General features: G+C 51.9%; 2 protein-coding genes across 2 annotated transcripts; both read left to right on the top strand.

Annotated features, from left to right (window-relative positions):
* Positions 1 to 307: 307 nt before the first annotated feature.
* On the top strand, positions 308 to 11,350 carry P3H3 (prolyl 3-hydroxylase 3). Its single transcript, XM_058825455.1, has 15 exons — positions 308 to 718; positions 1,300 to 1,452; positions 2,132 to 2,318; positions 2,446 to 2,577; positions 3,426 to 3,559; positions 3,837 to 3,926; positions 4,241 to 4,293; positions 4,474 to 4,532; positions 5,683 to 5,807; positions 5,932 to 6,027; positions 7,007 to 7,157; positions 7,325 to 7,442; positions 9,812 to 9,887; positions 10,311 to 10,451; positions 10,706 to 11,350. Exons 1-15 carry the CDS (start codon positions 308 to 310, stop codon positions 10,916 to 10,918), a joined length of 2,139 nt encoding a protein of 712 aa, XP_058681438.1. The 3' UTR covers positions 10,919 to 11,350.
* Positions 11,351 to 17,808: 6,458 nt separating this feature from the next.
* GNB3 (G protein subunit beta 3) lies at positions 17,809 to 22,750 on the top strand. The gene is made up of 9 exons (XM_058825286.1): positions 17,809 to 17,865; positions 18,371 to 18,409; positions 18,557 to 18,663; positions 18,773 to 18,836; positions 18,950 to 19,112; positions 19,212 to 19,278; positions 20,187 to 20,388; positions 21,472 to 21,688; positions 22,644 to 22,750. The coding sequence occupies exons 1-9, from the start codon at positions 17,809 to 17,811 to the stop codon at positions 22,748 to 22,750; spliced, it is 1,023 nt and encodes a 340-aa protein (XP_058681269.1).
* Positions 22,751 to 23,738: the final 988 nt, after the last annotated feature.

A 23,738-nucleotide genomic window follows, 5' to 3' on the forward strand; every position in this document is an offset into this window, starting at 1 on the left:
GATGGCAGTATGAAGTGTCCAAGCGTGACTCCAAGGAGAGGCGTCCTTGGAGGCCTTTGAGTGACCCACCCCAAAGGGAGGGTTCGCGCTGGGGAGGCCGCCCGGACCAGGGGCCCGTCAGACACAGCGGCGGCTGCAGCACCGGAGCCCCCGAGGCAGCGGCGGCTCTCGGCCGGCACAGCGGGACCTGGGCCGAGCCTTCCCGCCCACCGCGGCCCCGGACCGGCGCCGCCCCCGGGGTGGGCCGAGCCCGGGGCCCGCCAGGACCCCTTCTCCTCCTCCTCCTCCGCCTTCTCCTCGCGGAGCCATGGCCTCGCTGCTGTGCCTCAGCCTGCTGGCCGCCGCCGCGGCCGCCACGTCGCCGGGCCGGCTGGTGCCGTTCGACCTGCTGTACGCGGACGGCGTGAGGGCGTACCTGGCGCGGGACTGGGCGCGGGCGGCCGAGCTGCTGCAGCGCGCCCTGCACAGCTACGCGGGGCTGCGGGCCGCCCGCCGCGCCTGCCGCGCCGCCTGCGCCCGCCAGGAGCCCTTGGGCGGCGGGCCCGGGCGCTGGGAGGCCGCGCTGCTCGGGCCGGTGCTGCAGCGCGCCCGGTGCCTGCAGCAGTGCCTGGGCCGGCGGCTGCGCCCCGCGCCCTCCGCGCACCGCGCCAGCCGCGCCGTGCGCCGCGACTTCGAGCGCAGGGAGCCCTATAACTACCTGCAGGTGGCCTTCTTCCAGGTGGGCACAGCCCCGGGCGCGGGTGGGAGTGTGCGCCTCCCGCGGTGCTGTCCCGGCAGGGGCGGGCGTGGCACGGCTCTCCTGGAGGGTCCCTGGGCAGCCGGGGTGTGAACGCCTTTCCCTCAGCCTCGAGCAGAGACAGCCTCGAGGGAACCTTACTGATGCGCGTAAATACCTGCAGGGGGGTTGCCAGGGGAATGGAGCCAGGTTCTTCTCACTGGTGCCAGCCACTACAAGAGGCAACAGGCAGAAACTGGTGCACATGAAGTTCCACCTTTAGGTGGAATATTAGGAAGAACTTTACTATGCGGCTGACCATGCGCTGGAACAGATTGCTCAGAGCAGTTGTGGAATCTCCCTCACCAGAGACATTCCAAAACCATCTGGATGCAATCTGGTGCCATGTGCTGTAGGACGACCCTGCTTGTGCAGGGAGGTTGGAGCAGATGACCCACTGTGGCCTCCTCCAATCTGACCCATTCTGTGATTCTGTGAAGCCGGGAAGCAGCTGGGGTGAGGGGTGGGCGTGAACAGCAGAGACCTGCAGGAGCATGACAGGCGCCGCTGCCTTTTCTCCACAGCTGAAGAAGCTGGATCAGGCCGTGTCTGCCGCTCACACCTTCTTCATGGCTAATCCCCAGCACCTCCAAATGCAGGAGGACATCGAGAAGTACCGGCGTATGTCAGGGGTGAAGTCAGACAGCTTCCAGGACCTGGAGGCCACGCCACACTGGGTGAGGGCTCAGTGCAGAGCCATGCATGAGCAGCTCTTTGTCCACCCTAGGGACTGGTCTGGGACCCTGATCTGTTCCCACACAAAGGCCATGGCTTGAGACAGGCCCCCATACACAGAATCATAGAGAGATTTAGCCCAGAAGGAACCTTTAATGATCACCTAATGCAAGTCCCCTGCCATAGGCAGGGACACCTTCCACTAGATCAGGTTGCTCAAAGCCCCATCCAACCTGGCCTTGGAACTCTTTGAGGGATGGGACATCCACAGCTTCTCTGGGCAACCTGCTTCAGTGTTTCCTAACAGTCATCATCAAAGTATCTTATCTCCAGTCCAAAAAATATTTTATCTTCCATCAAAACACTTTTTCAGTTTAATACTGTCACTACAGGCCTTGGTCTAAAGTCTTGCTCAGACCCCTTTGTGTCTGAAAGGCTGCATGAAGATCTCCCTGCAGCCTTCTCTTCCAGGTGAGGACAAACTACTGCAAGTGTGACAGAGAGACTTTTTGATGACAGTTATTTGGCTTTAGTGTGGGATTTGCTGTCACTGTGTGGTTGACTGTGCAGGAGCAGGTGGGCCCCTTAATGTCAGCACCATCCTATGAGCGATTCAGAAGTCTCAGGGCATCCTTTGGTGTCACCCACACTGATGAGGGGACCTGGATCTGTCCTTCACAGGAAGCATATGAGACTGGTGTGCAGCACTATGATGCAGATGAGTACCTGCAGGCCGTGGCCAGGCTGGAGGAGTCACTCTCAGAGGCCCTGTCAGCACTGGAAGAGTGTCGTGCCCTGTGTGAAGGGCCTCGGGAGGATGAGGATGAGGAGGAGAAAATGCAGCCTGGCCTGTATGAAGCCATTGCAGGTAGTGTTAGAGGCGCAGAGGGCTGGGTGGGAAGGCTGTGCTCCCCACCCTGGGCACATCCCATCACGCAGCACTCCTGTCTGGAAGAAGTGTGGGCTACCACCTTTCTTGCTGTTCTCTCTTGCAGCCCATTATATTCAGGTTTTGAAGTGCAGGCAGCAGTGCGTCCTGGAAATTGCCACAAAGCCGGGGAGAATTTCTGCTACAGAAGATTTCATACCCTCTCATCTTGATTTGCTGCAGTTTGCCTACAGCCAGGGTGAGCAGAGCCACAAACCAGCAGGTTGTGCTGTGGCACCCCTACACTTGTCCTTTGCCTCTGATCCTGGAGGGCAGCTTGTCATGGGGAAAAACGGCACACTGACCTGAGCTCTACTTCTGTTTGCCCCCTAACTCTTCCCAGAACCTCTCTTCAGGACTGTGGCCACCTTGGGAGATGTCCCTTGTGGTCTTCTTCGGTCTTATTGCCCAGGTTCTGTGGTGTGAGGCTGTTTCCAGGTCCTGCCTCCAGTACACTTTTTCAGGACCTTGTTCCAGCTATTTGCTGAGTGTTCTATACCCTCCTTTTCAGTACCTGGCTCCAGGGCAGGCTCCCACTTCCTGCCTAGAGGCTGCACACACATCTCACCTCAGCAGAGGTGTTCCTTCTGAGGCATCCCTACCTGCTGAACTGATAGCCTGGCATGACACTGGACATCCTGTCACTCTGTCACTTCACACACCCCTTTTGCATACCCCTGCTCCTCCCCACTCTGACCCACCCAACTCTTATTTCCTCTGTTAGACCACTGGGAAAACTTGTATCTCAAAGATGCTGCTAGACCCCTCATCTTGTCTGTTGCATGAGGGAAGTGGGACCATCTCTCTTTCAAAATACACTTACTTTTAATCTGTTTCTTCTAAACCAGCTCCCAATCAGCATTAAAGGCATGCCTGTTCTGTACCAGGGTCATTCCCATCGCTGGGTGGAGGCCCAGCTAGGCAGGGCTGATGTGTGCTGGTGTAAGGCCAGTCCTGACAGGGACTCTGGGTGCTGCTGGCCTGTACACATCCCTGCTCAAGTCTCTCAGAGACATCTGTGATTGTTCTCTTCTGTCCCTGCACAAGTTGGGAACCAGACAATGGCTGCTGAATGTGCTGCTTCCTACTTGCTGTTCTATCCCACGGATGAGCCCATGTTGGAGAAAATGAAGCAGTATCGCACTGAGCTAGGAGAGGACGCAGCTGTCACAGCCAGACAGGTAGGTACAGCTCCAGGTCTGTCCCTGCTGGTCCTCCCCTGTCCCACAGGACAGGATCACAGTCCATGAGACAAAAAGGGGAAGGTGTTTCACTGCAGACATGTGCCAAGGCCAGGACTGAAGAAACTGGAGTTTAGTCTGTCACAGTCAGTGTCCCTTGAGGCCAAATACAGGCTTTAATTGTGCACAGCAGTGGGATGGGACAGGCTTCTGCCCTGGACAGGGATGGGGTTGTCTTTTGTGAGGTGGTTGTTTGACAGTCTGTTTTCTTCCTTAGAGTATTCAGCATTATGTGCAGAGATCTTTGATGGAGAAGAAGTTGATTTATTATGCAGTGGAGCATCTGGGAGAAACTTTTCATGACCCTGTAAGTAACAATATCATTTTAATCTTCCTGCCATGGTTTCACCAATTGTTCACAATCTCAGTTGTCAGAATTCACTTTAGTAGGCCATGACCAGATGCTGATGAGGAGGACCCCCAAGTCCTTATGAGGTGGATCTTTAAGGCCTTTCTTCTGCTCCAGGACTGAAGTTAATTTGAAATTGCTGCTGTAACCATAAGCATTGGCTCAATTTGTCTGTCTTGAGAAGTGGGCCACAGTGGTTGGTCTGATACTCACTGGAGAAGCAGTGCAAGGTTTGTTGTGTACTGAACCACCTGTGGTTTTTTTCCTTACAGGATCTTTGGACTCCAGATGAGCTGATTCCTGAAAACCTAAGGGAGAAACACAGGTAAGATTGGGCAGGTCAGCTAGGACTGCAGTATAAGTAGGGGTGGTACAAGGAACAGTAATACCTAGAGAAATGAGGACAAAAGGAATGGGAAGGATGTGAAATGCTGCTACAGAGGAGGGTTGGACACAGCTCTGTGTACTGACAGCCCTGGTCTCTGCTTTTTCCCTTGCTCCCGAGAGAGGATCAGGAGAAGCAAAAGCAGGAAACTCTGGATGTGGAAGAGAAGGAGAAGAGGGGTGAGTAAAAGAGCCTGAAGGAGGTCTTGGATGCAGTCAGCCAGACTTACTCAGGCTAAATGCTGTCTTCCACCCTCAGACATTTGAATGCTAGCGTAGATGCAGACTGACTTGAATGGCTCAGCAAGTCTTCTCACTGTTCTTTTCTTCCTCTTTGGTGCATGTGTAATCTTGCAAAATCTCGCTGCCTACATCTCTGGCATGCAAACTCAAAGGGCACTGTGGCTGGAGAAGCTGAGGACAGCCTGAATGTGTGACAAGCCCATGGACATGCAGATCTCTGTGCCAGCAGTGTCTACACCAAACCTGGTTCAGCTCCACCAGCCCAACCTCAATCAACACTTTCCTGAAAGGGACACGAAGGGAGGGGGCAAGAAATGGAAACTGGAAGCAGACAATATAGCTTGGGCAAGTCTTACCCTGAAAAGTAGAAGTTCAAGGGGTTTGTGGCTGAATGATGCAGGTTGCAGTGCAGAGTCTCGTGTTCTTGTGGTCCCCTGTTCTTATGTGTGGATGTGGAGCCTCTGGAAGGGCTCAGTCATGGAGTCTTTGCTTGAAATGACCCTGAGTGGTTCTCTGCTGTGGCACTTGTGAGAGCAGAGCCTTCTAAGGGCCTGATGAGGGCATTCCTCATCATCCAGAGGTCAAAAAGGGTGGGGAAAAAGGCCAAAGATCAAAAAGCTAAATCATCAGCTAATATCCAGTGCTTCTCTTTGGGGTGAAGAAAGCAGAAAGATTCACCAGAGATAATTCTTGGATAAGATGTTGATGAAAGATGATTGAAAGGAGGGTTGATGGAGGTGTTTACCTGCTTCTTTTCTCCAGAGCCTCACTCCAGTAGGCTGGACCTGCTCTGCTGCTGCAATCCACAGTGCACTCAACTTCCCCCAGCTCCCTGCTGCTCTCCCAGCAAGTCCCAAGTGTCTGCTGGCTCCTGAAGCACGTGCTGTAGGCCAGCATCTGCAGCTGGTGCTCTGGTTCCCCTGAAGCATGTGAGGGGTCTGCAAGGAGCGGGCTCTTCTGGGGAACTGTCCTGTCTTCTCAGAGAATGTAGAGTGTCTCTCCACTTCCTTATCCAGGCGGGGGGTTGCTGTCTGAGGGGTTCTTGTCCAAAGCCTCATCATGCCTGTCTGTGCTTGCTTCTCAACAGGTGCTTTGCCTTTTGAGGGCATTGCTGTCACGATGGATTCCCAGCAGATGAATGGAACCCAGCGGGTTGTGTTCGACAGAGTGCTGACGGAGTCTGAGTGTAAGGACCTTCTCCGACTGACAAAGGTGAGGCCAGGATCCTGTAAGAACTCCTGTCTGTGTACTTTCCTCCTCAGCAGGCAGGGCAGTAGGGTTTGCATGGAGGAGAGCTGGCAGCCTAATGCATGTCATCTGTGTCCTTGTGTTCCAGGCAGCAGGGGAAGCAGGAGATGGGTACCGGGCAAGGCGGTCGCCTCACACCCCACATGAGAGATTTGAAGGGTTAACTGTTTTGAAGGCCGTGCAGGTAAAATGCATCTGTGAGTCTGCTGTCTTCTTAATTGTGCAGAAAGAGAGTTTGCCACCTGAGTGTTTTCTTCTGTGGATTGCACTCTGGGTGGTGTCATGGGTGTGCTGTCTCCTTCACAACACCTGTGGTCTCCTCTGGCCTTCCTCCTCAGTCACATTCAGGCATGTTGTACGTGGAAGGCGTGACAAGTGCTTTTTCTTCTGTGAGGCAGGGTTTGGGGACTGCTTGTCCCTGTGAAGGTAGCCTTACAGACATGCTTAGTTTAGAGCTGGAGAATAAATTAAGGTAGAAGGAGCCTCTTGAGATCTCCAATCTGACCTCCAGCTTGCAGCATGTCTAATTCCAAAGCTAGATGAATTCCCTCGATTCTTTGCCTAGGCAAGTTCTGAACATTTCCAAGGGTGGGGATTCTCCAGCCTCTCTGGGCACCTTTTTTGGAGCTGTACCAGTCTTGTGAGGGTGAAATTTTTCTTCATATCTAGCCAAAATTTCCCTTGCTGCAGCTTTTGTCTGCTGCCTCTTTTCAGTGAGTCTCTTTGAGGAGACACTGTCTCCATTTCCTCTGTAACCCTCTTTTAGGTGACAGGAGGCTGTACTTAGATGTTCCTTTGGCCTTCTCTTCTCTAGACTGAAGAAAGCCAAATCTTTCAGCCTCTTTTTCTAAGTCATGTGTTCCAACATTCCTGCCATCTTAGGACTCTTCATTCAAGACTCACTTCAGTCTCTGAGTATCTCTTGTGTAGTGGGAGATCCAAAATGATGCAGCTTTCCAGATGTGGCTTCATGGGCCAAGGAGAAGGAAATAATTGCTGTGCTGTAAAGTTGTACTTCTGAGTTATAATTAAATGAGAAAATGTCTTCTTTTCTTGCCTGAGTGACCACAGGAGACAAAGGTCTCTTCTTCTGTGCTGTATACGTGTATCAGTTCTTAGAGTGTCTTTGTAAGTATTGTAACAGACTTATTTTTCACTTGTAGCTGGCCCAAAATGGGGACGTGGAGTGGAGAGACGCCAAATTGCTTCTGCAGGCTAGTGAGAAATCTCGGAGAATCATCGAGTCCTATTTCACTCCTGGAAAGAAACTCCATTTTTCATTCACACACCTTGTGTGCCGCAGAGCTGTAGATGGTAAAGAACCTTCATCCTGTTAGTCCCTGTCTCCCAGAGAGTCTCCTCACTCCCAGCCATGTGCTCTCAGTAAAATTTCCTCCTTTTATTCTCATTGTACCCCTTTCTCTCTGCTTTATCCATTCTTGAGGCTGAAAATGTCCATATTAATTTTTGTGCATTTTCAGGGGAACAGGAAAGTCGCATGGATCTTAGTCATCCTGTCCATGCTGACAATTGTCTCTTGGATCCTGAGGGGCAAGAATGCTGGAAAGAACCTCCTGCCTATGTGTACAGGGACTACAGGTAAGAGCACCTGCATTAGATCATGTGAAGATATCCCTGGCCCCATCAGAGGATGAGCTTAGCTCATAGAAACCTGCTGATGGTTGGCTCAAAGCCATCGAGAACTGTAGCATCAGGCAGAAGGCTGCATCAGCAGTTTCAGAAGGAGCTGAATAGGAGTGAAACACCTTCCCTGGGCTGGGAAGACCTGCCCTTTTTCCCCTCCTTGCTTGACACAGCCAGCTTTAACAGAGAGCAGAATGAGGCTGGGAGGCTGCACAGATTAGAACCATGATATCAAGCTGCTATCTTGTGGGTCTGCCACAGTACTACAGTCAGCTGCCAGCCCTTTTGACAGGCTGTTTCTTGTAGTTGAGTTCCATCTTTTACAGAATTCTGTGAGTTACAGGAAACGGATAGTCAGGCTCCTTGGATTCCTTTTGTTTGGGCAGTGTACTTCAGTGCCTATTCTCTCAAGATTCACTGCAAATACTTTATGCTGGGTTTTTCCATTCCATGTGAGAGGTTGTGTTTTTTCCAGCCTGTGGCAGGTTTTGTTACTCCTCTGTGAAAGAACCTGAAATATAGTTTAATGGTGATGCCAGTTGTTGCACACTGCAGCCAGATGAGGTCAGTTCACTACAGCTGATTCCTCCTACTTGCCATCTCATCCCATGCATCCAGAAATTTTACTTGTCTTTTCTTTGAATGGTAGCTGTATCCAGAGCAGAAATCTCTATGCAGCTATGATGAAGATATGGGACTTAGAGGGAATTCCATTATCGCTGAGTTGTTTCCCTTCACATACCAGTGCTTACTTGGTATAACCAGATTGCAAAGTTACCAGACTTTGTTGTTTAACCAGTTAGATCTCTGTCCCTCCTGTGAGAAAGCTGTCCTGTCCCTTTACTGCTCCCTGGGTTCTCTGACTTCCACTTGAATGGATGGTAAAATACCTTCTGGGGATCTATGCCACTGAGCTATTTTTGGGAGCATCCCTGTCCTCTTGCCGCTCGAGCTGTGACTGCCCAACCAGCTTAAGGGCTGAGCTCTTGCAGTGTCCTTTTGAATGAAGTGCCTGTGTTCCAAACTTCCTGGATCTTTCATGTGAATCTCTGCTGTGGGCATTAATGATGACATTGAGCAGGATTGGACCCAGGGGCCCATGAGTTCCTGTGATGCTGCTCTGGGTGCACAGTGCTCCTTTGGATGCCAGCAGTGCACTGGTCCCTATGTGCTGGTCATGCTCACCTTCACCTTCTCTTTTCATTAGAAATTTCCCCTATGGCACCATTCTGAGTCCTTTTACCACAGTCCAAACTGCTGAGATTGAGCATGTAGTGTTTCCTTGGAAAATGCACTATTTTTTCAAACATTATGTGGGTAGCCAATCTGCTTTTAGTACCCCAATGTTACATTTTAAGACCATTTTCCATTTGCTTCTTGTCCTCCAATTATCCTTCTCAGAAATGGAGTCTAAAGCCTGCAGACTACTGAGGTCAGGATAACACTGTTTATGCTTCAACCATTATCCCTGCCTTCCTCTCCCTTTGGACATGAGAGAGCTGTCCTTGCTTTTCTCCACTCATGTCACCCCTCTGGCTTCACAGCCTTACTAAAGCCCTGTGGCAGAAGAGCTACAACTTCCTGGGTTCCAGGGCTGGTAATCCTCTCACTGCACTTATGTCCTTAACGTTGCTTCAGCAACCGCTGTGTTCATTAGTATGTCTTCCTCTCTGTCCCATTAACTAAGATCCTCTGTTGTTCCTCTGTTGTTTTCTATCAGCTTAATTGAATACCAAGAAGAACCTGGGCAGTTTGTGGCCCATTCTTTCACCTACTCGACTGTGGGCTCACCTGTGCTGTACAGTGTCCTTACTACTTCTCTTTTTGTATAACTTTAGTAAAGAAGTTTCTTGGTTTAATTTTCTTTTCTACATGCACCAGGCCCCTTTTTGATCATTCCAATTCTGATGTTACCCTGAAATTCCTTGGCTGTTAAGACATGGCTTTCTTTGCTGATCAGTCTCCTCTTCCAGGAGTTGGATTATTCCCAACCTTGAAACATAAACAACAGGTTAGAAACAAGGTCTGTCAAGCCCAGGGCATTGTCACAGCAGTGTCACAGATGCATGCTGCAGGGGATTAAGAACAAGCCAAAATAAAATGGGACAAGTGTGTAGAGCTAATTCCCTGGCATACTCTCCCAGCTTCCTGTGGCTTGCAGCTCAGGGACTCCCCTGAGCTAGGCACTGCTGTATTTAACACCCTCAGATGGATTCTCCTGCTAACTGGTCTACTTGCTTTTCAACCTGTGACAAGGAGTGTAGGGAAGCACCTGGGAGGAATAAGCTTCACCCTGCAAATGTTCTCTTTCTTTTTGTCCACAGTGGCATTCTCTACCTCAATGATGACTTCCAAGGTGGAGGCCTTTTCTTCACTGAAATGGACACTGTGACTGTCACAGTAAGTCTGGGACTGGCCAAAAGAGGGAGAGAGAACTGAGGGCGAGACTTAGTCTGTGCAGGAGGAAACTGGTTGGTTATCGGATCCCACCACTCCAATAACAATCCAGTGCTGGTGCAGTGTCAGATTCAAATAGGGACAGCTAAAGGGAAATTGAGGCAAATCTCAGACAGGGGAGAGTTTGACTCTTTCCTAGCTGAGATTTTCCAGGCTCTTCCAGTCTGTGGGTGTTTGTGACCTTTGTTGCCCCATTGATTCTCTCTGTCCCTCTCCAAGGCCTGCCTTGCTCACAGACTGGCTGTAGGTGCCTAGCAGCTCTCTGCACTTCCACGTTCCCACAGGGTGTGTGACCTCTGTAGGAGGACTGTGTCATCCAGAGCAGGGGTCTGCTGGCTTCACAGTCTCTTGTCTCTCTCCTGGCAGGCCGAGGTGCGTCCCAAGTGTGGGAGGCTGGTGGCCTTCAGCTCTGGCAAGGAGAACCCACACGGCGTGTGGGCCGTGAGGCACGGCAGGCGCTGCGCCATTGCCCTCTGGTACACGCACTCCCCGGAGCATGCTGAGCAGGTGAAGGGCATGCTGAAGGGACAAAGTACCTCCAAGTGAGATCAAATCCCACTGAGGAACAGCTTCTGGGCTTTCCCTTGGGGCAGGGCACCGTGCAGCACCTGGGGGTTGCCCTTGGACAGGGTGTGTGGTGGGGGGGCCAGCCTGGGATGGGTCCTGCAGAGGGGAATTGAGTTCTGGAGCAGTCGGGTGGATGTGTTTCATCGAGACCCCAGCAGGGAGGATTCACATCATTTCTGTCTCCATGGCTGCAGGAACGGGTGAAGGCAGAGGAGCTGATGGAGCAGAGGGCCATGGAGCAGGACCAGCCTGATGGAGATAAACATCAAGGAACTGATGGCAGCAGCAGATCCTCCTCAGAGCCTCGTGCTCCCAGCCGTGCAGCCAAGCCTGCAGATCAGAGACAGAAGCCTGGCTTGGACAGGAAGCAACAGCCCAAGGTGCTACGGGCCAGAGATGAGTTCTGAGTGCATGGGGCCCTGTGGACTGTCACACAGCCTGGCCTGGCAGGTCACAGGAGGACCGGGACCACGGAGGCCTGAGGCAGTGTCGTAGTGTGGTAGAGCCGTAGTGATGGGGAGGGGTTCAGCTTTCTTCTCTGTGGTGTCCCAGCAGCTGAAAAATGGGAGAAGGACACAGTGTGGAAGTCAGTGACACCAGGAACTTTCTTCACTGCCTCACCATGTTTGTCTCACTGAGAAGTAAGAAGACAAGGTTTTCTCACCCCACTCCTCTCAGTGCCAACTTCTTGGTTATCCAGGCTAAATCTGACAGGGGGAGGAGGAGCCTGGAGTCTTTCAGTGTGGGCTGTCTCATTCAGGAACTCTAAAGCCTTTGAATTTCCTAAGCACCTGCAAACTCCAGAACCTTGCGAAGTGACCTGAGACAGGAGAGGTGAAGGACTGTGAATAGATGGAATAAAAGCCAAATGCTGGACACAGATATTGATGGGAGCTTGAGTCTGTATTACCAGGGAGACATGCACACTTGTTTCTGATTGAAATTTAATTAACAAATGATGGGAGGAGATTGAGCCCTCAGTGAAAGATAACAGAGTATTTACCCAGATGTCAGCTACTTCCAATAAGGGAGAGCAAGAGAGAAAGTCAGCTGTGACGTGGCTAATGTGGAAAGGGTGAGGAGTGCTTTTAAGAAAAAGCACTGTACACTCACGTTTCCCTGTAGCAAGACCTCCCTTTTTTTTTGGTTTTCATTTTTCCCCGTCTCCATGCACTAAATTGTCCCTGAAAGCAGAAGAGAGATTTTGTTTATCATTTTCCACCCTGATAGAAAGACAATCTGCTGTCACTGCCCAGGGGATTAGTGTCCCGAGATGGGATTATATTGTAGCCAAATAGGAATTGAATGGGGTGGATATGGAGTATCTAAAAGAGCAGTGACCCTTTTCCTGGGAAGCATTAGAGCAAGAGATCAATCTGTGGTCATGACATACTCAAGTCTTGATGAGTTGTGCATGGACACCCCAAGTGCAGTTCAAGTGGAAGAAATCTGTAGAACCAGGGCCTGTGGTGTAAGAGGTGGGTGAGTGATCCCCTTGTCACTGTTGGCAGAGGGCCCCTGCTCCATGGGAAGGGAAGTCCTTCCTTAATCTGAATCCTGATGCTTCTTAACATGCAGGCCTGGGAAACCTGTGCTGGCAACCCTTTTTGCTTCTCATCCCCTCCCCAGGGTCCCAGGAAAACATTTGATTGTGCATTTCAAATTCCCTCTCCCTGGCGAGGGGCCTGTCACATCCCAGCACCCACATGTCCATCCCGATGATTGGTTGGGGATGCTGGCTGGTTCCTGGTTGATGAGGACATGTTGGGGGTGAGGGGCCAGTGTCCACATCTCTGGCTTGCTTTGCCCAAAGGTGGCCTGGGTGATTAGACTGATGGCCTCCTGACGTCAGATGCGATCCGTTAAAAGGTATTTATCTCAGGCTTGGGCCAAAGCCGCGGGAGAGATTAAAAGAGATTGAGGCCAAGATAATCCCCTCGCAGCATCCCACTAAAGTGGCTGCCAAAAGGCATGCCACCAAATCTTTTGCCACCCCTGGCCCCTGTGCCCAGTTCTGTTCTCCCCATCCAGAGCCCCGTTTGCAGCCAAGAGAGGGTGTGGTGGCCCTGCCATTGGTTTTCCCTTTGCATGCCCTCTCTGGTGGCATCATCCCTCTTTCCACCCTGCCCAGGACACGAGTGGCGTACTGTCCCTGGGAAAACAGGAATTCCTGTGACTGTGAGGTACAGCAAGCCCTGCCCTAGTGGCTGATAATCCTAGGCTGTTCTGGCTAATCTTCACTTTATTAGTTTGTTGCTGATATAAACAGAGGGAGTCAAATCCGCCTGGGATTGTTTCTTTCCCTTCAGGAGCAGTGTGCTACTCTCTCTTTTCACCCCTCCCCATCCACCTGCTTTGCATTACGTCCCAATCCGATTTCCCCAAGTCTCTGGTGTCTGATTTAATTTGCCTGACGCTGCTCCTGGAATCAGCCCTCCCCCAACCCCTCCCGTGCACAGCCTTCCAGCTCCCCATGGGGAGATCAGTCCTGGGAGAGGCTGAGGAGCAGAGAGGGAGCGAGGGACTCACTGGGTGGACAAACGGGACTGCCCGGAGACTGCAGAGGTACGAGGGACTTTTGGGCAGTGAGGAGCCATTCTCAGCAAGGGAGGCAGGCTGTGAGGGTCCCATCCAGAGGGGACTGCAACCCACCTTGCTCTACAGACCCTGGTAAGTTTGCTGCCTTGCGATGCCTGAGGTCACCTTGGTGAAACCGGCATTGGGACCCTGAGTTTCTTGGAGCGATGATGTGGGGAGTCTTTGAACAAAGGCTCATCCCATCAGAGAATGAGGGAGGGTAAGATCATGGAAAGGAGTTGGGTTAGCACTGAGATGTCTTTACAGTGATGGAGGGGTTTTGCACTGGGATGGGGTTGCTTGTTCTCCACTTGGCAGGTAAATCTCACGAGTTTCCAGACTGGAGTGGGAGGGTAACACCTCCCCTGATCGACCCGGCACTCACTGCCTGAACACAGCCCTGCGCTCCTAGTGCACCCTGTGCACACCTCTTTGCAGCTGGCTGCTGTTCTGGCTGGAGAAGGAGCCTCAGAAAGCAAGGAGCAGAGCAGGGTAATTTTACCCTGACCTTTGATCTCCATCACAGGAGAGAGGGATCATCTCTGTATCCGGCTCTGCAAGGAGCCCGGGGTCACCAGGGCGAGCCTGCAAAGCTGGTCAGGGATTACACGGAGACCCAGGGACACTGCCTGTTCCCACTGAGTCCTTCTTCTTGCCCCTTTCCCTGTTCCATTATTCACAGCCCTCTCCCAACATTTCACAAAGTGACCACTCCTTCCTCAGCATGGGGGAGCTACCCAGGAGCAGACAATAAGAGGGTTCACCTTGCCTCTTTTTCCCACCCATTCCTTGCACCCTTATCCCCACCAGGGAGCGATGCAGGTGACTTGGAGGGACAGCCCCCAGGGAGCAAGCTGGGCCACCTCCATGGCATCGTGCAAAGGATGTGGCCACTGCTCTGAAAAGTCAGGGTGTGGCAGCAAAAGGCAGAAGATGGATGATTCCAGGTCCCCCTCCATCTTGCACCACAGCAGAGGCATTTGATCTGCTATGAGCCCCAAAGGACTCAGGATGGGTTTGGTTGCCCACAGACAGGAGTGCTGCAGCAAGAAATTTGTTAGAAGAGGCAGGAGGGGGAAGAACTGTCATGTTGGAGAGCAGAAGAAATGAAACGTGATTTCCAAAGCCAAGAGCTGTGAGCTGGCTGAGCACAGCTCAGAGCTCAGAACAGGGCTGGCATGAACCAGCCAACCTCAAGCTCTGTTTGGCCGTGCCCTGCTTGCTCCTGGTGGTCCTTGCAGGAGGCAAAACTCTGGAACAGTGCTGGTGCCAAGGTCTTCCTGTCAGTAGCTGTGCTGAGAGTGGTGAATTGTTTCTTTCAAAGGTACCTAAGGACTTGGTTTCCTCTTCTGCTTAGCATTCCCCTGAAAGAGCCCTTACTTCCAGAAAGCACCAAGTGTGCACCATTTAAAAGCCTTTCCCATTAAAACTAGCCTGGGCAACCACCATGAGCAGCTGTGAGCTGATCCTTAGATCCACTAGGAATGTGTATCCCTAAGGTCCTGCTGGTCAAGGCAGGAACATGCCTTGGCCAAACTCCATTTCCCGTTCCTCTGTTCTTCTCCCATTTATTTCCTCCCATTTCCTGCCCTAAATTTACATGACCATAATGAGCTGCTCTTTTGCACACCTGCCCTGCTCCTCCTGGGAGGCAGCTGCACTACGCTGGGGACACCTCACTCTCCACAAATTGCACTGGGACGTGACGGATGGAGGCGACAGGCAAAGATGGAGCTATTATTATCACTCATCTGAGGCTCCTTGTCCTTCTGAGGCTGAGAACAATTCCCAACTTCATTTAGAGTGTTCCCTCAGAGGGATTTAAAGGTTCGGACACAGTCCTGAGCTGCACCTTCTCTATATTTAGCCCTTTTTATCCGTCCTCAACATCCTGCCCCTGCTGTTTGATCTGCCTATGGCTCCGAAAGCCCCTCAGCTGGTCATGCAGCTTTACAGAGCAGTGAACTGGCATTCCCTTGCTAGTGCCAAAGTTGAGAAACAACCAGAGAAGGGAAGAGAGTAGTGAAAAAGCAGGAGCAGTGAAAGGAAGACTGGGATCCAATGGGTAATGAGGATGTGTACAGCCAGCTTCACTGGGAGCAGAAATTGGAGGGAAGGGACAACAAGGTTCCCATCTCTATGTAGGTCTGGGTGGGCAAAACTAGAAGTCTACAAATAAAAATTAGGGCAGGTGGATGGAGAGTAATCTCAGAGAGCCAAAGGTGTATGAAATAACAGTCTGAAGAACTTGGGAACCAAGCAAAGGAGGCTGGAAGGAGAGAGTCAGAGGGAGGAGGTTACCTAGCAGGAAACGACAATCCAGTGCTTAGGATCAATGGATCAGTCCTAAGGAACACTGGGGAAGGGCAAAGTGTGGGCTACAATGGTAGGGCTGGCTGCACAGGGTGGCTGGAAGTTCAGATGTTCCACTTGGTGTGCCATAGGCTGTGACCAGAGCAGGATGGAGCCTTGCAGTCTGACTGTAAGCTGAAAGTGAGGGGCAAACACCCAGCAAAAGGAGGATGTGCAGCCTCTGACTGAAAGCTGCAAGGCCTTCCCCAGCATCTCCCTGCTCTGTCAGTCAGCTGGGAGGTGGAGGGGAGTGCCAGCCCTTTCCCAAATGAGGGGAAGTGCATGGAGGTGGGCTTTCATGGCCAGGCTCCCTCAATGAGGTGCAGCAGTGCATCTTTGCTGGGAGGAGCCCCCTCATCGCTGCTCTGTTGGAATGAGAGAAGAAAAAACAGTGGAATGGGCCCAGCTGAGGTGCTGGTCTGTTCCTGTCCTTCAGGGTAGCTGAAGGAGCTGAGGCTGACAGCCCCAGGCCAGTGGGGCTGTGGCACATTCCTCTGGGCCCTGGCAGTGCTGCTCTCCTGCTCCCTCACCGTTTCCTGGGGCTGGCAGCCCCATCCTGGGCATGGGCAGCGAGCAGGGAGCAGTCAGCAGTGCTGTGCCTCTATCCAGCCTTGCAGGCAGCAGACACAAGTCTCTTTCTACAAAGTGTATCCTGGAATAGCTTCCTGCTGGGATAGCCTCCCAGGAGCCAGGGGAAACCTGTGTCTCGTTCTCTTTCCTGCACTCAAAGCCATGCCTCAGGAATCATTGAACAAGCAAAAACTCACTGTGCCTGGGGGATCAAAGGAAAGCTGTGGAGATATTCAAGGGAAGGAATTCTCCAAGGAAACTCAAAGTGCTCTACCAAGCAGCCAGCAAAGGTGGGACTTGGGAGCTGTCTGATGTGCTTGCCCACAGCAAGAGAGCAAGTGTGGCATGGAAGGACCCAAAGCCTCACTGACCAGAGGAAATTAAGCCTTCAGGCAACAGGGATGGAAGTGATGTGACCCACAGGAACTGGGAGAAATTTGCAGATGCTGCTGGAACATTTCTTGGGCAACACCTGAAGCACATCTGGACACTCACATCTATCCAGGTGAAATGTTGGAGCAATTAAAGATCAAGTTTGTCTACAAAAGTGGGAGATGCTAGAATCACTGGTGAAGATTTGAATGTACATAACAAGAAAGAGAACAAAACAGAGATGCTGTATATTGATACAGTACACCTGCATCTTGAATATGGATTACAATTCTGGCTCCCTGCTCTCCCTGCAAAAACATATCATCTCTGCTCCGTAAACAACTGAAACAAAGCTCACAGAACAACAGAGATAATAGGATGTAGCAGCTTACAGGAGAGGAATGACTAAGTTTGCTCTGCAGTCTGGAAAAGGGACGGGTATGACAAAGATGTATGAAATACCAAGTGATGCAGAGGTGAATAGAGACCAGTTATTTGCTGATTCTTCCAACTCAAACTACAGCTACTTTCAAGTGGAACCAGTGCCACCGGGAAGTGATGGAAGCAGAAACTTCTTTGCAGAGCCTGCCACCCAGCTGTGGAAGTCATCACCGTGGGGCACTGAGGAGGCTGAACTTGGCATGGGCACAAAAATGGTGTGGACAAATGCACAGAAGAAAAGAACATCAAGGACTTGCATACAGTAATGCTGCTCTAGCTTTGGACGTCAGTGAAAAGCTGGGGCTGGGCAAGTAGGAGATGTACCCCTATCGGCTTATGCTATTCTTAGATCCTTCCCCAGGCATCAGCCTTTCTTTTTGTTTTATTTTGGTTTGGTTTTTTGTTTGTTTTGGTTTGGTTTTTGATGTGAAACTAGAAGGGAACTCTGAGAGAGAACTTCAACAGCCTCATAGATTTCCTTGGTCAGAGAGTTGGTTTGTCCTGCCTGTTGAGGCTTTGCTTAGGACAAACAGTGGGAAATAGCCAATGGGCTCCCCCATCAAGTTTCTTCCTCCTGGAACTGAGATGGACAGCTCGGCTATGAACAGGAGAAGCTGATAAAGAGGACCCAGGGCTTGGAATGGAGAGGTTAAAAATGAGTGGACAAGTGTGGCCAGAACATCAGCAAGAGGCTCTGGAGTTCTTTAGCTTCTGTGTGTGCATGTGTAAGCAGGATCCAAGACAAAGTGGACCTTTGACCAGGCCCAGCACAATCTTCCCAAGTGCTAAAGGTTGTGGCCAGATACAGCACAACATTACTGAGTATTCAGCCAAGAAATGGTCACCAATCCTTTGTCAGAATACCTACATTTCTGTAACTGAGCAGTCACACTGGTGTACTATCTGACTCACACCTCTCTCCTTTGATCTGTCTCCCCAGAGTCCAGGCTGCCCCACGTGGAGGAGCCACCCCTAGGTCAGAAAGATGGGGGAAATGGAGCAGATGAAGCAGGAGGCTGAGCAGCTGAAGAAGCAGATTGCGGTAATGCTGGCAACAGCCATGGAGCTGCTGAGAGCGTGTCTACCCCACAATGCATGCCCAAACTTTCCTCCTCAGCCACAAGCTGCAGCTGGGCTTTCTCCACCTACATTCTTGAAGCCCTCTGCAGCTCTCCACAGCCCTTTAAATGCTAATGGGGGTCTTCCCACCATGTTGGGGGAAAGGGAGAGGAACAGGGACAGGGATCCCACAAGTGTCATGAATCCCCAGGATCTCCTCTGTCTCTGAGATCTGTCAGGTGGGAGGGTCTATGGAAAGGGTGTAGCACAGCAAACAGGATGCTGAGCAAATTTTGGCTCACGTCCCTGACAATTGACTGGTGTCAAGGTGTCTTAATCACAGACAAAGATTGCTGGCCACAATCCAAACACAGCAAAGCCACAGTTCCTACTTCTAGTAGCCCTCAGAAAATGACCCCAAATTTCACTTGTCATCACCTTCCCTGCATGTTTTCAATCTGTCTCATCTGCTGTTGTCTCTTCTCCAGGATGCCCGGAAAGCCTGTGCAGACACAACGCTTGCTCAGGTAAGGGACAAGGCGGTCTGGGCAAGCTAGCGCCACTCTGAGGGGCTGGTGCCCAGTCAGGAAGGAATTAGGAGGCAGTTAGGAGATGTGGAAAGCAGTACTGGTAGTCCAAGATAAATTCTTTCTCTCCCACCATGCTTTCTCTAGATTGTGTCTGGAGTGGAGGTCGTCGGACGCATCCAGATGCGGACCCGAAGGACCCTCCGGGGACACCTGGCCAAGATCTACGCCTTGCACTGGTCCACAGACTCCAAGTGAGAGCTGCTGCTGGCCTGCTGGCTGCAGGACAGCACATGGGTGTGAGGGGCAGGAAGGCTCTGATGGGAAGAAGGCCACTAACCTGATCTTGTTCCTTTCTCACAGACTTATGGTCAGTGCCTCACAAGATGGGAAACTGATTGTGTGGGACACATACACAACTAACAAGGTAGGAGCCAGGTGGCTGCAAACCGGGATGCTGGAGTGGTTCCTCTTGGAGATGGTGTCCTTGACCTGCTCTCTCTGCTGCCAAGAGCCCTGACACGGTTTCTGGTCCCCCAGGTCCATGCCATCCCTTTGCGCTCCTCCTGGGTCATGACCTGTGCCTATGCCCCCTCTGGCAACTTTGTGGCCTGTGGAGGCCTTGACAACATGTGCTCCATCTACAGCCTCAAGTCCCGTGAAGGCAGCGTCAAAGTGAGCAGGGAGCTCTCAGCCCACACAGGTGTGCGCACTCCCTGCCTGCCACTGGGTGCCCCCTGCTTCCAAACTTCACCCTTCTGTCCCTGCCCCTTTTCTCATGTTTTCTTGCTCCCCTTTCCAGGATACCTCTCCTGCTGCCGATTTCTTGATGACAACAACATTGTGACTAGCTCTGGAGATACCACATGGTGAGTGCTCCCTCCTGCATCTTGGTGCCATGATCTCTGCTCTTAGCACAGCAGCAAGTGCAGTCCTTGTGCTCTTCAGCCCTCCACTATCTAAGGAGGAACTGCTCCTACAATGGGGAGGCCACATGGAGCACCTTAGGAAGCCCCATGCATTCTTCCTCCCTTGGCAGAGCAGGTGCTTCTTTCCTCAGCTGAGGCCAGGTCAAGCAGTAGGGACCATGTCAAAAGTTCTCACAAAGAACAGTGTCATTTATACCAGGACAGAAAGAGTTTTAATTTTTTGTGGAGCATGCACACGTTCTCCACTTGTCAAGTCCTGCCCTCTGTGCAAGGGACACTGCAGAGGCACTGCCTTGATCCTTTGGTTCCTGGTTCTCAGGGCTCACTGTGCTGTGATTCTGAACAGTCCTGAGTCTTTATTTACCCCACCCATCCCAATACCTGCTTTGGATGAACCTTTTGGCCAAGGAAATGTGGCATTTCCATCAGAGATCAGGGTTACATGGGGTTTGTTTGCCTGCTGTGCTGTGGGATCCCACTGAACAAGAGCTTTGCACCTTATGAGCATGGACACAGAAGACTTTTCTCAGCTGTTTGCTATTTTTTGTTGTTTGTGTCCCTCTTACTGTCTCTCAGTATTCCCTTCAGCTGTCACACTTCTATGCCAAACTTCACACACACCCAGCCTTAGTCTAACTCTGTTTTGGCAAAGGTACTGCCAACAACAGCTGTGAAGATATCTCCTGTTGTGTACAGCGGATCCAGGGATGCTCTCACCCATTTTCCCATGCAGTAACCACGGCTTCCCTCCTTTTGTTTGTGAGTGGGACACTCCTCAGCCTGGCTGTGGGTCTGCTCTGCCTGGGCTGGCTCTGAGAGCCCCTCTCCTGTCCTGTCCCCTCCTGCAGCGCGCTCTGGGACATCGAGACAGGGCAGCAGAAGACTGTGTTCATTGGTCACACTGGAGACTGCATGAGCTTGGCCGTCTCCCCTGACTTCAAACTCTTCATCTCGGGGGCTTGTGATGCTACTGCCAAACTGTGGGACGTGCGGGAGGGCTCCTGCCGCCAGACCTTCTCCGGGCACGAGTCCGACATCAACGCCATCTCCGTACGTACCCTCTGCACAGGGCTGGGGAGGAGAATGGGGGGTGAAACAGCTCCAAAAGAGCCCTGGGACAAGGTTGAAAGAAGCTGTCGCAGTCAGCAGGGTAACAGGGGTCTTAGACCTTGGCCCCATTTCCAGTCTGAAGCAGGGAGTGCCCAAGTTCACTGAAGTTTGGAGGAGGGTTCTCCCCAGGCAGCAAAGCATCCAAGTCTTGACCAGGCAGCATACTGTGGTCTGTGGAGCTGAACACCCTGACAGAGGGGCTGGTCCAGCTTTGCTCACAACAGCTGTTGGCAGCTGTGCTTCAGGCATGCTCCAGCAGCCCTGGCACAGGATGCAAGTGAGGCAGCAGGAATACCTAACTCAGCTGAGGTCAGCTCCAGACAGAAGAGGTGGGATCACAGGGAGATCTTCTGCAGATCAAATTTTGATGGGAGGCAGCTCAGACATTTGGGAGGAAGCACCTCCCTCAGAACTGCAGAGATGGCAGGACAAGACACGTGGAGGACTATTCCATGTAGCTAAGCAAATGCCAGCTTCCTGCAGTCTGCTGCTCAAACCACCCTCCCACTGACCTCAATCAGTGAAACCTTCCTCAGTAGTCCCATGGCTACCTTGCCAGCCACATGGTTTTCTGCCATACCTGCTCCTGAGGAGCTCTTTATTTACTCCTCAGAGCAAGACCACAAAAAATGAGCATGTATGAGAAGGCTGGGATATGAGGATCAGACAGAGGAAGCCTCTGGTAGCTAGAATTATGTCAGACCTCAGCTGGGGGATAATGGGTGGACACTTGTCAAGGCCCAACCTAACAGCTGGAGTTAAAGTAATCCTTCCTCGAGCACTAAGATATCTTGCAACAGCTTAGGCCATTTGTTTTCTTGGAGTGGAAGGGGTTTATTAGGCCTTATGAGAAGTATCAGCCTCCCCCTTCAGCAGACTTAAATTCCATGATCCAGGGTCTAGTCCCACCAGGTTTTCCTGCCTCAGTGGCTTCCCCGTGCTTAGCAGGGGGGGTGAGGAGCTGAGGAATTCCATTGGGATCTGAGGAGAGCCTCACTCAAACACGGTGTGTGCCCTCCCCAGTTCTTCCCCAACGGCGAGGCCATCTGCACGGGCTCCGACGACGCCACGTGCCGCCTGTTCGACCTGCGGGCGGACCAGGAGCTGATCATGTACTCCCACGAGACCATCATCTGCGGCATCACCTCCATCGCGCTCTCCCGCAGTGGCCGCCTCCTCTTCGCCGGCTACGACGACTTCAACTGCAACATCTGGGACTCCCTGAAAGCAGAGCGTGTGGGTCAGTGCCTCCTCGAGGTCCCTCCTCCCCTCCCTGCCCCAGGGATAATGAGGCATTTATTTTTCCTGAACGTAGGAAGACATCCTATAGTGACTGAAACCCAGCAAAGCTCCCTCGTGCTTAGGGAGCACACCAGAACTAGGCCAACCCTCACTGGCCTAGAGGAGCTATTGTTTTTTATGTTAAGGAAGTCAAGCCTTTAAACAGCATTGATCAAGGGGGACAAAAAGGTTCCCATTAGCTAAAACTGCTCACAACCACCAATAGAATATCCTATTTCCTCATGGCCTGCCAGTTCCAGGTACTCACAGTGCCACTTGGTGGCCAGGCACCAAGCCAGGCGCACACCTGGGCCTCCATCCAACATCTTTGGGTACTCCGTGATGCTCATACACAGATCACAGCACTTTTCCTTCAGATGTGGCCCTTACCTTCTGAAAAGTCATGAAACGCAGCCCACCAACAGCACTGCTGTTTCTCAGCCTTACCAAGGACCCCATCCTATCTTAGTCTTACCATCACTCCAGGGTGAAAGCAGTTGTATGAAGTTCAGCTGGCCAGGGTGAAAGCAGTTCTGAGGATTCAGCTGGCCAGGTGAAAACAGTTTCATGAGGGGTCGGCTGGCCAGGTGAAAGCATTGCATGAGGAGTGAGCTGGCCAGGGTGAAAGCAGTTTTACGAGGTTCAGTTGGCCAGGGAGAAAGCAGTTGTATGAGGTTCAGCTGGCTTTACCTTCCCAAGAACCCCTTGGGTGCTGGTTGTACACCACACGCAAAAGTTCTTTGGCACATTTGCTCCTGTTCTCCACGTACTGACTGCAAGAGGTTGTGCAGGAGCAGACAGGGCCACACACAGCACGTGGGCACAGCCTGTGCCATGTGTCCCCTCAGCAGGGCCACCTTGTCACTTCTCACAGGGCCCCCCTTCACTGCCTGACCTCTTCCTTCCCTCCACAGGAATCCTTTCTGGCCACGACAACAGAGTGAGCTGCCTGGGGGTGACGGCGGATGGCATGGCTGTTGCCACTGGCTCCTGGGACAGTTTCCTCAAGATCTGGAACTGAGGACGGCAGCAGGGAGGGGAAGAGCAGCGGAAGCACGGCCCACAGCCCAAGCCCATGCAACACAGCATCAGCAGCTGAGCACAACAGAAATGCCTACCTACCACCCCACTTGTCTCTAGGCACAGGTCACTTGTAGGAGTCTCCCAGAGTGAAAGGAGATCAGGGAGGAGAAGCAGGGGGAGCTGGGGAGCAGGAGCACAGGCATTGGCCCTTCTCTCCATCTCTAAACAGCCCCAGCGGTTTCCAGCCTTGTGCAGGCTTGAAGACCTGTTCTTTACGTCTCAGGACTTTGCAGTACAATTCAGACACCCTGCACCTTCCTTCAAACACCTCTGCCCACACTGGTACCCCTCCTCCTCCTCAGGACCCCTCATGCAACACCCACCCCAGACTAAGCTCTCTCCCTGCTTTAACTCTACCTAACTTCTCTGTGCAGCTGTCCTGTATCTATGCAGACAGCCCAAGACACATTGGATTTGAGATTTCTATGGCACCACCTCAAACAAAGCTAGAGTAAATTTGGCTCATTTTCACCAGGGAACACTTAGCTCAAGTCCTATCTATGCATAAAGGGGGAAAGGCAGCCTTCAGACCTGCCAGAATAGCAGGGAATATATTTATTCTTGTCTTAGTTCAAGTCTTATCTATGCATAAATGGCAGAAAGGTAGCCCTCAAGACCTGCCAGAATATCAGGGAATATTATGTTTATTCTTATTTGTTGTCTGCTTCTTGCTGTTCCTTCCCTCTTTGCCTCACTCCTGCATTGTGTGGTGACCCTGTCTAACCAGTAGCCATCAGCCCATGTTTTCAAGTCTGTTTAGATCTTCATAGCCCAGGCAAATAAAGAAAGCTCACAGAAGCACTGCAGGCTGTGTTCTTTCCAGCATTGCAATGAGCTACTGCAAACAGAACTCCTTTCCTGTGACTGTTGCCTGCTGGTCTCAAACAGTCAACACCTCATCCACAGCCCTTGCTTCAGCTCACATC

Source organism: Ammospiza caudacuta, chromosome 2 (assembly GCF_027887145.1).
Source record: "Ammospiza caudacuta isolate bAmmCau1 chromosome 2, bAmmCau1.pri, whole genome shotgun sequence".
In the NCBI taxonomy this organism is placed as follows: domain Eukaryota; kingdom Metazoa; phylum Chordata; class Aves; order Passeriformes; family Passerellidae; genus Ammospiza; species Ammospiza caudacuta.

Bases quoted from the DNA above. Each gene is read 5' to 3' on its own strand.
- P3H3 (XM_058825455.1), top strand. From the start codon at position 308: ATGGCCTCGCTGCTGTGCCTCAGCCTGCTGGCCGCCGCCGCGGCCGCC. The intron at 1,453-2,131 runs GTGAGGGCTCAG...TGTCCTTCACAG, and splicing joins TGGAGGCCACGCCACACTGG to GAAGCATATGAGACTGGTGT. The intron at 5,808-5,931 runs GTGAGGCCAGGA...CTTGTGTTCCAG, and splicing joins ACCTTCTCCGACTGACAAAG to GCAGCAGGGGAAGCAGGAGA.
- GNB3 (XM_058825286.1), top strand. From the start codon at position 17,809: ATGGGGGAAATGGAGCAGATGAAGCAGGAGGCTGAGCAGCTGAAGAAG. The intron at 19,279-20,186 runs GTGAGTGCTCCC...CCCCTCCTGCAG, and splicing joins AGCTCTGGAGATACCACATG to CGCGCTCTGGGACATCGAGA. The intron at 21,689-22,643 runs GTCAGTGCCTCC...TTCCCTCCACAG, and splicing joins CCTGAAAGCAGAGCGTGTGG to GAATCCTTTCTGGCCACGAC.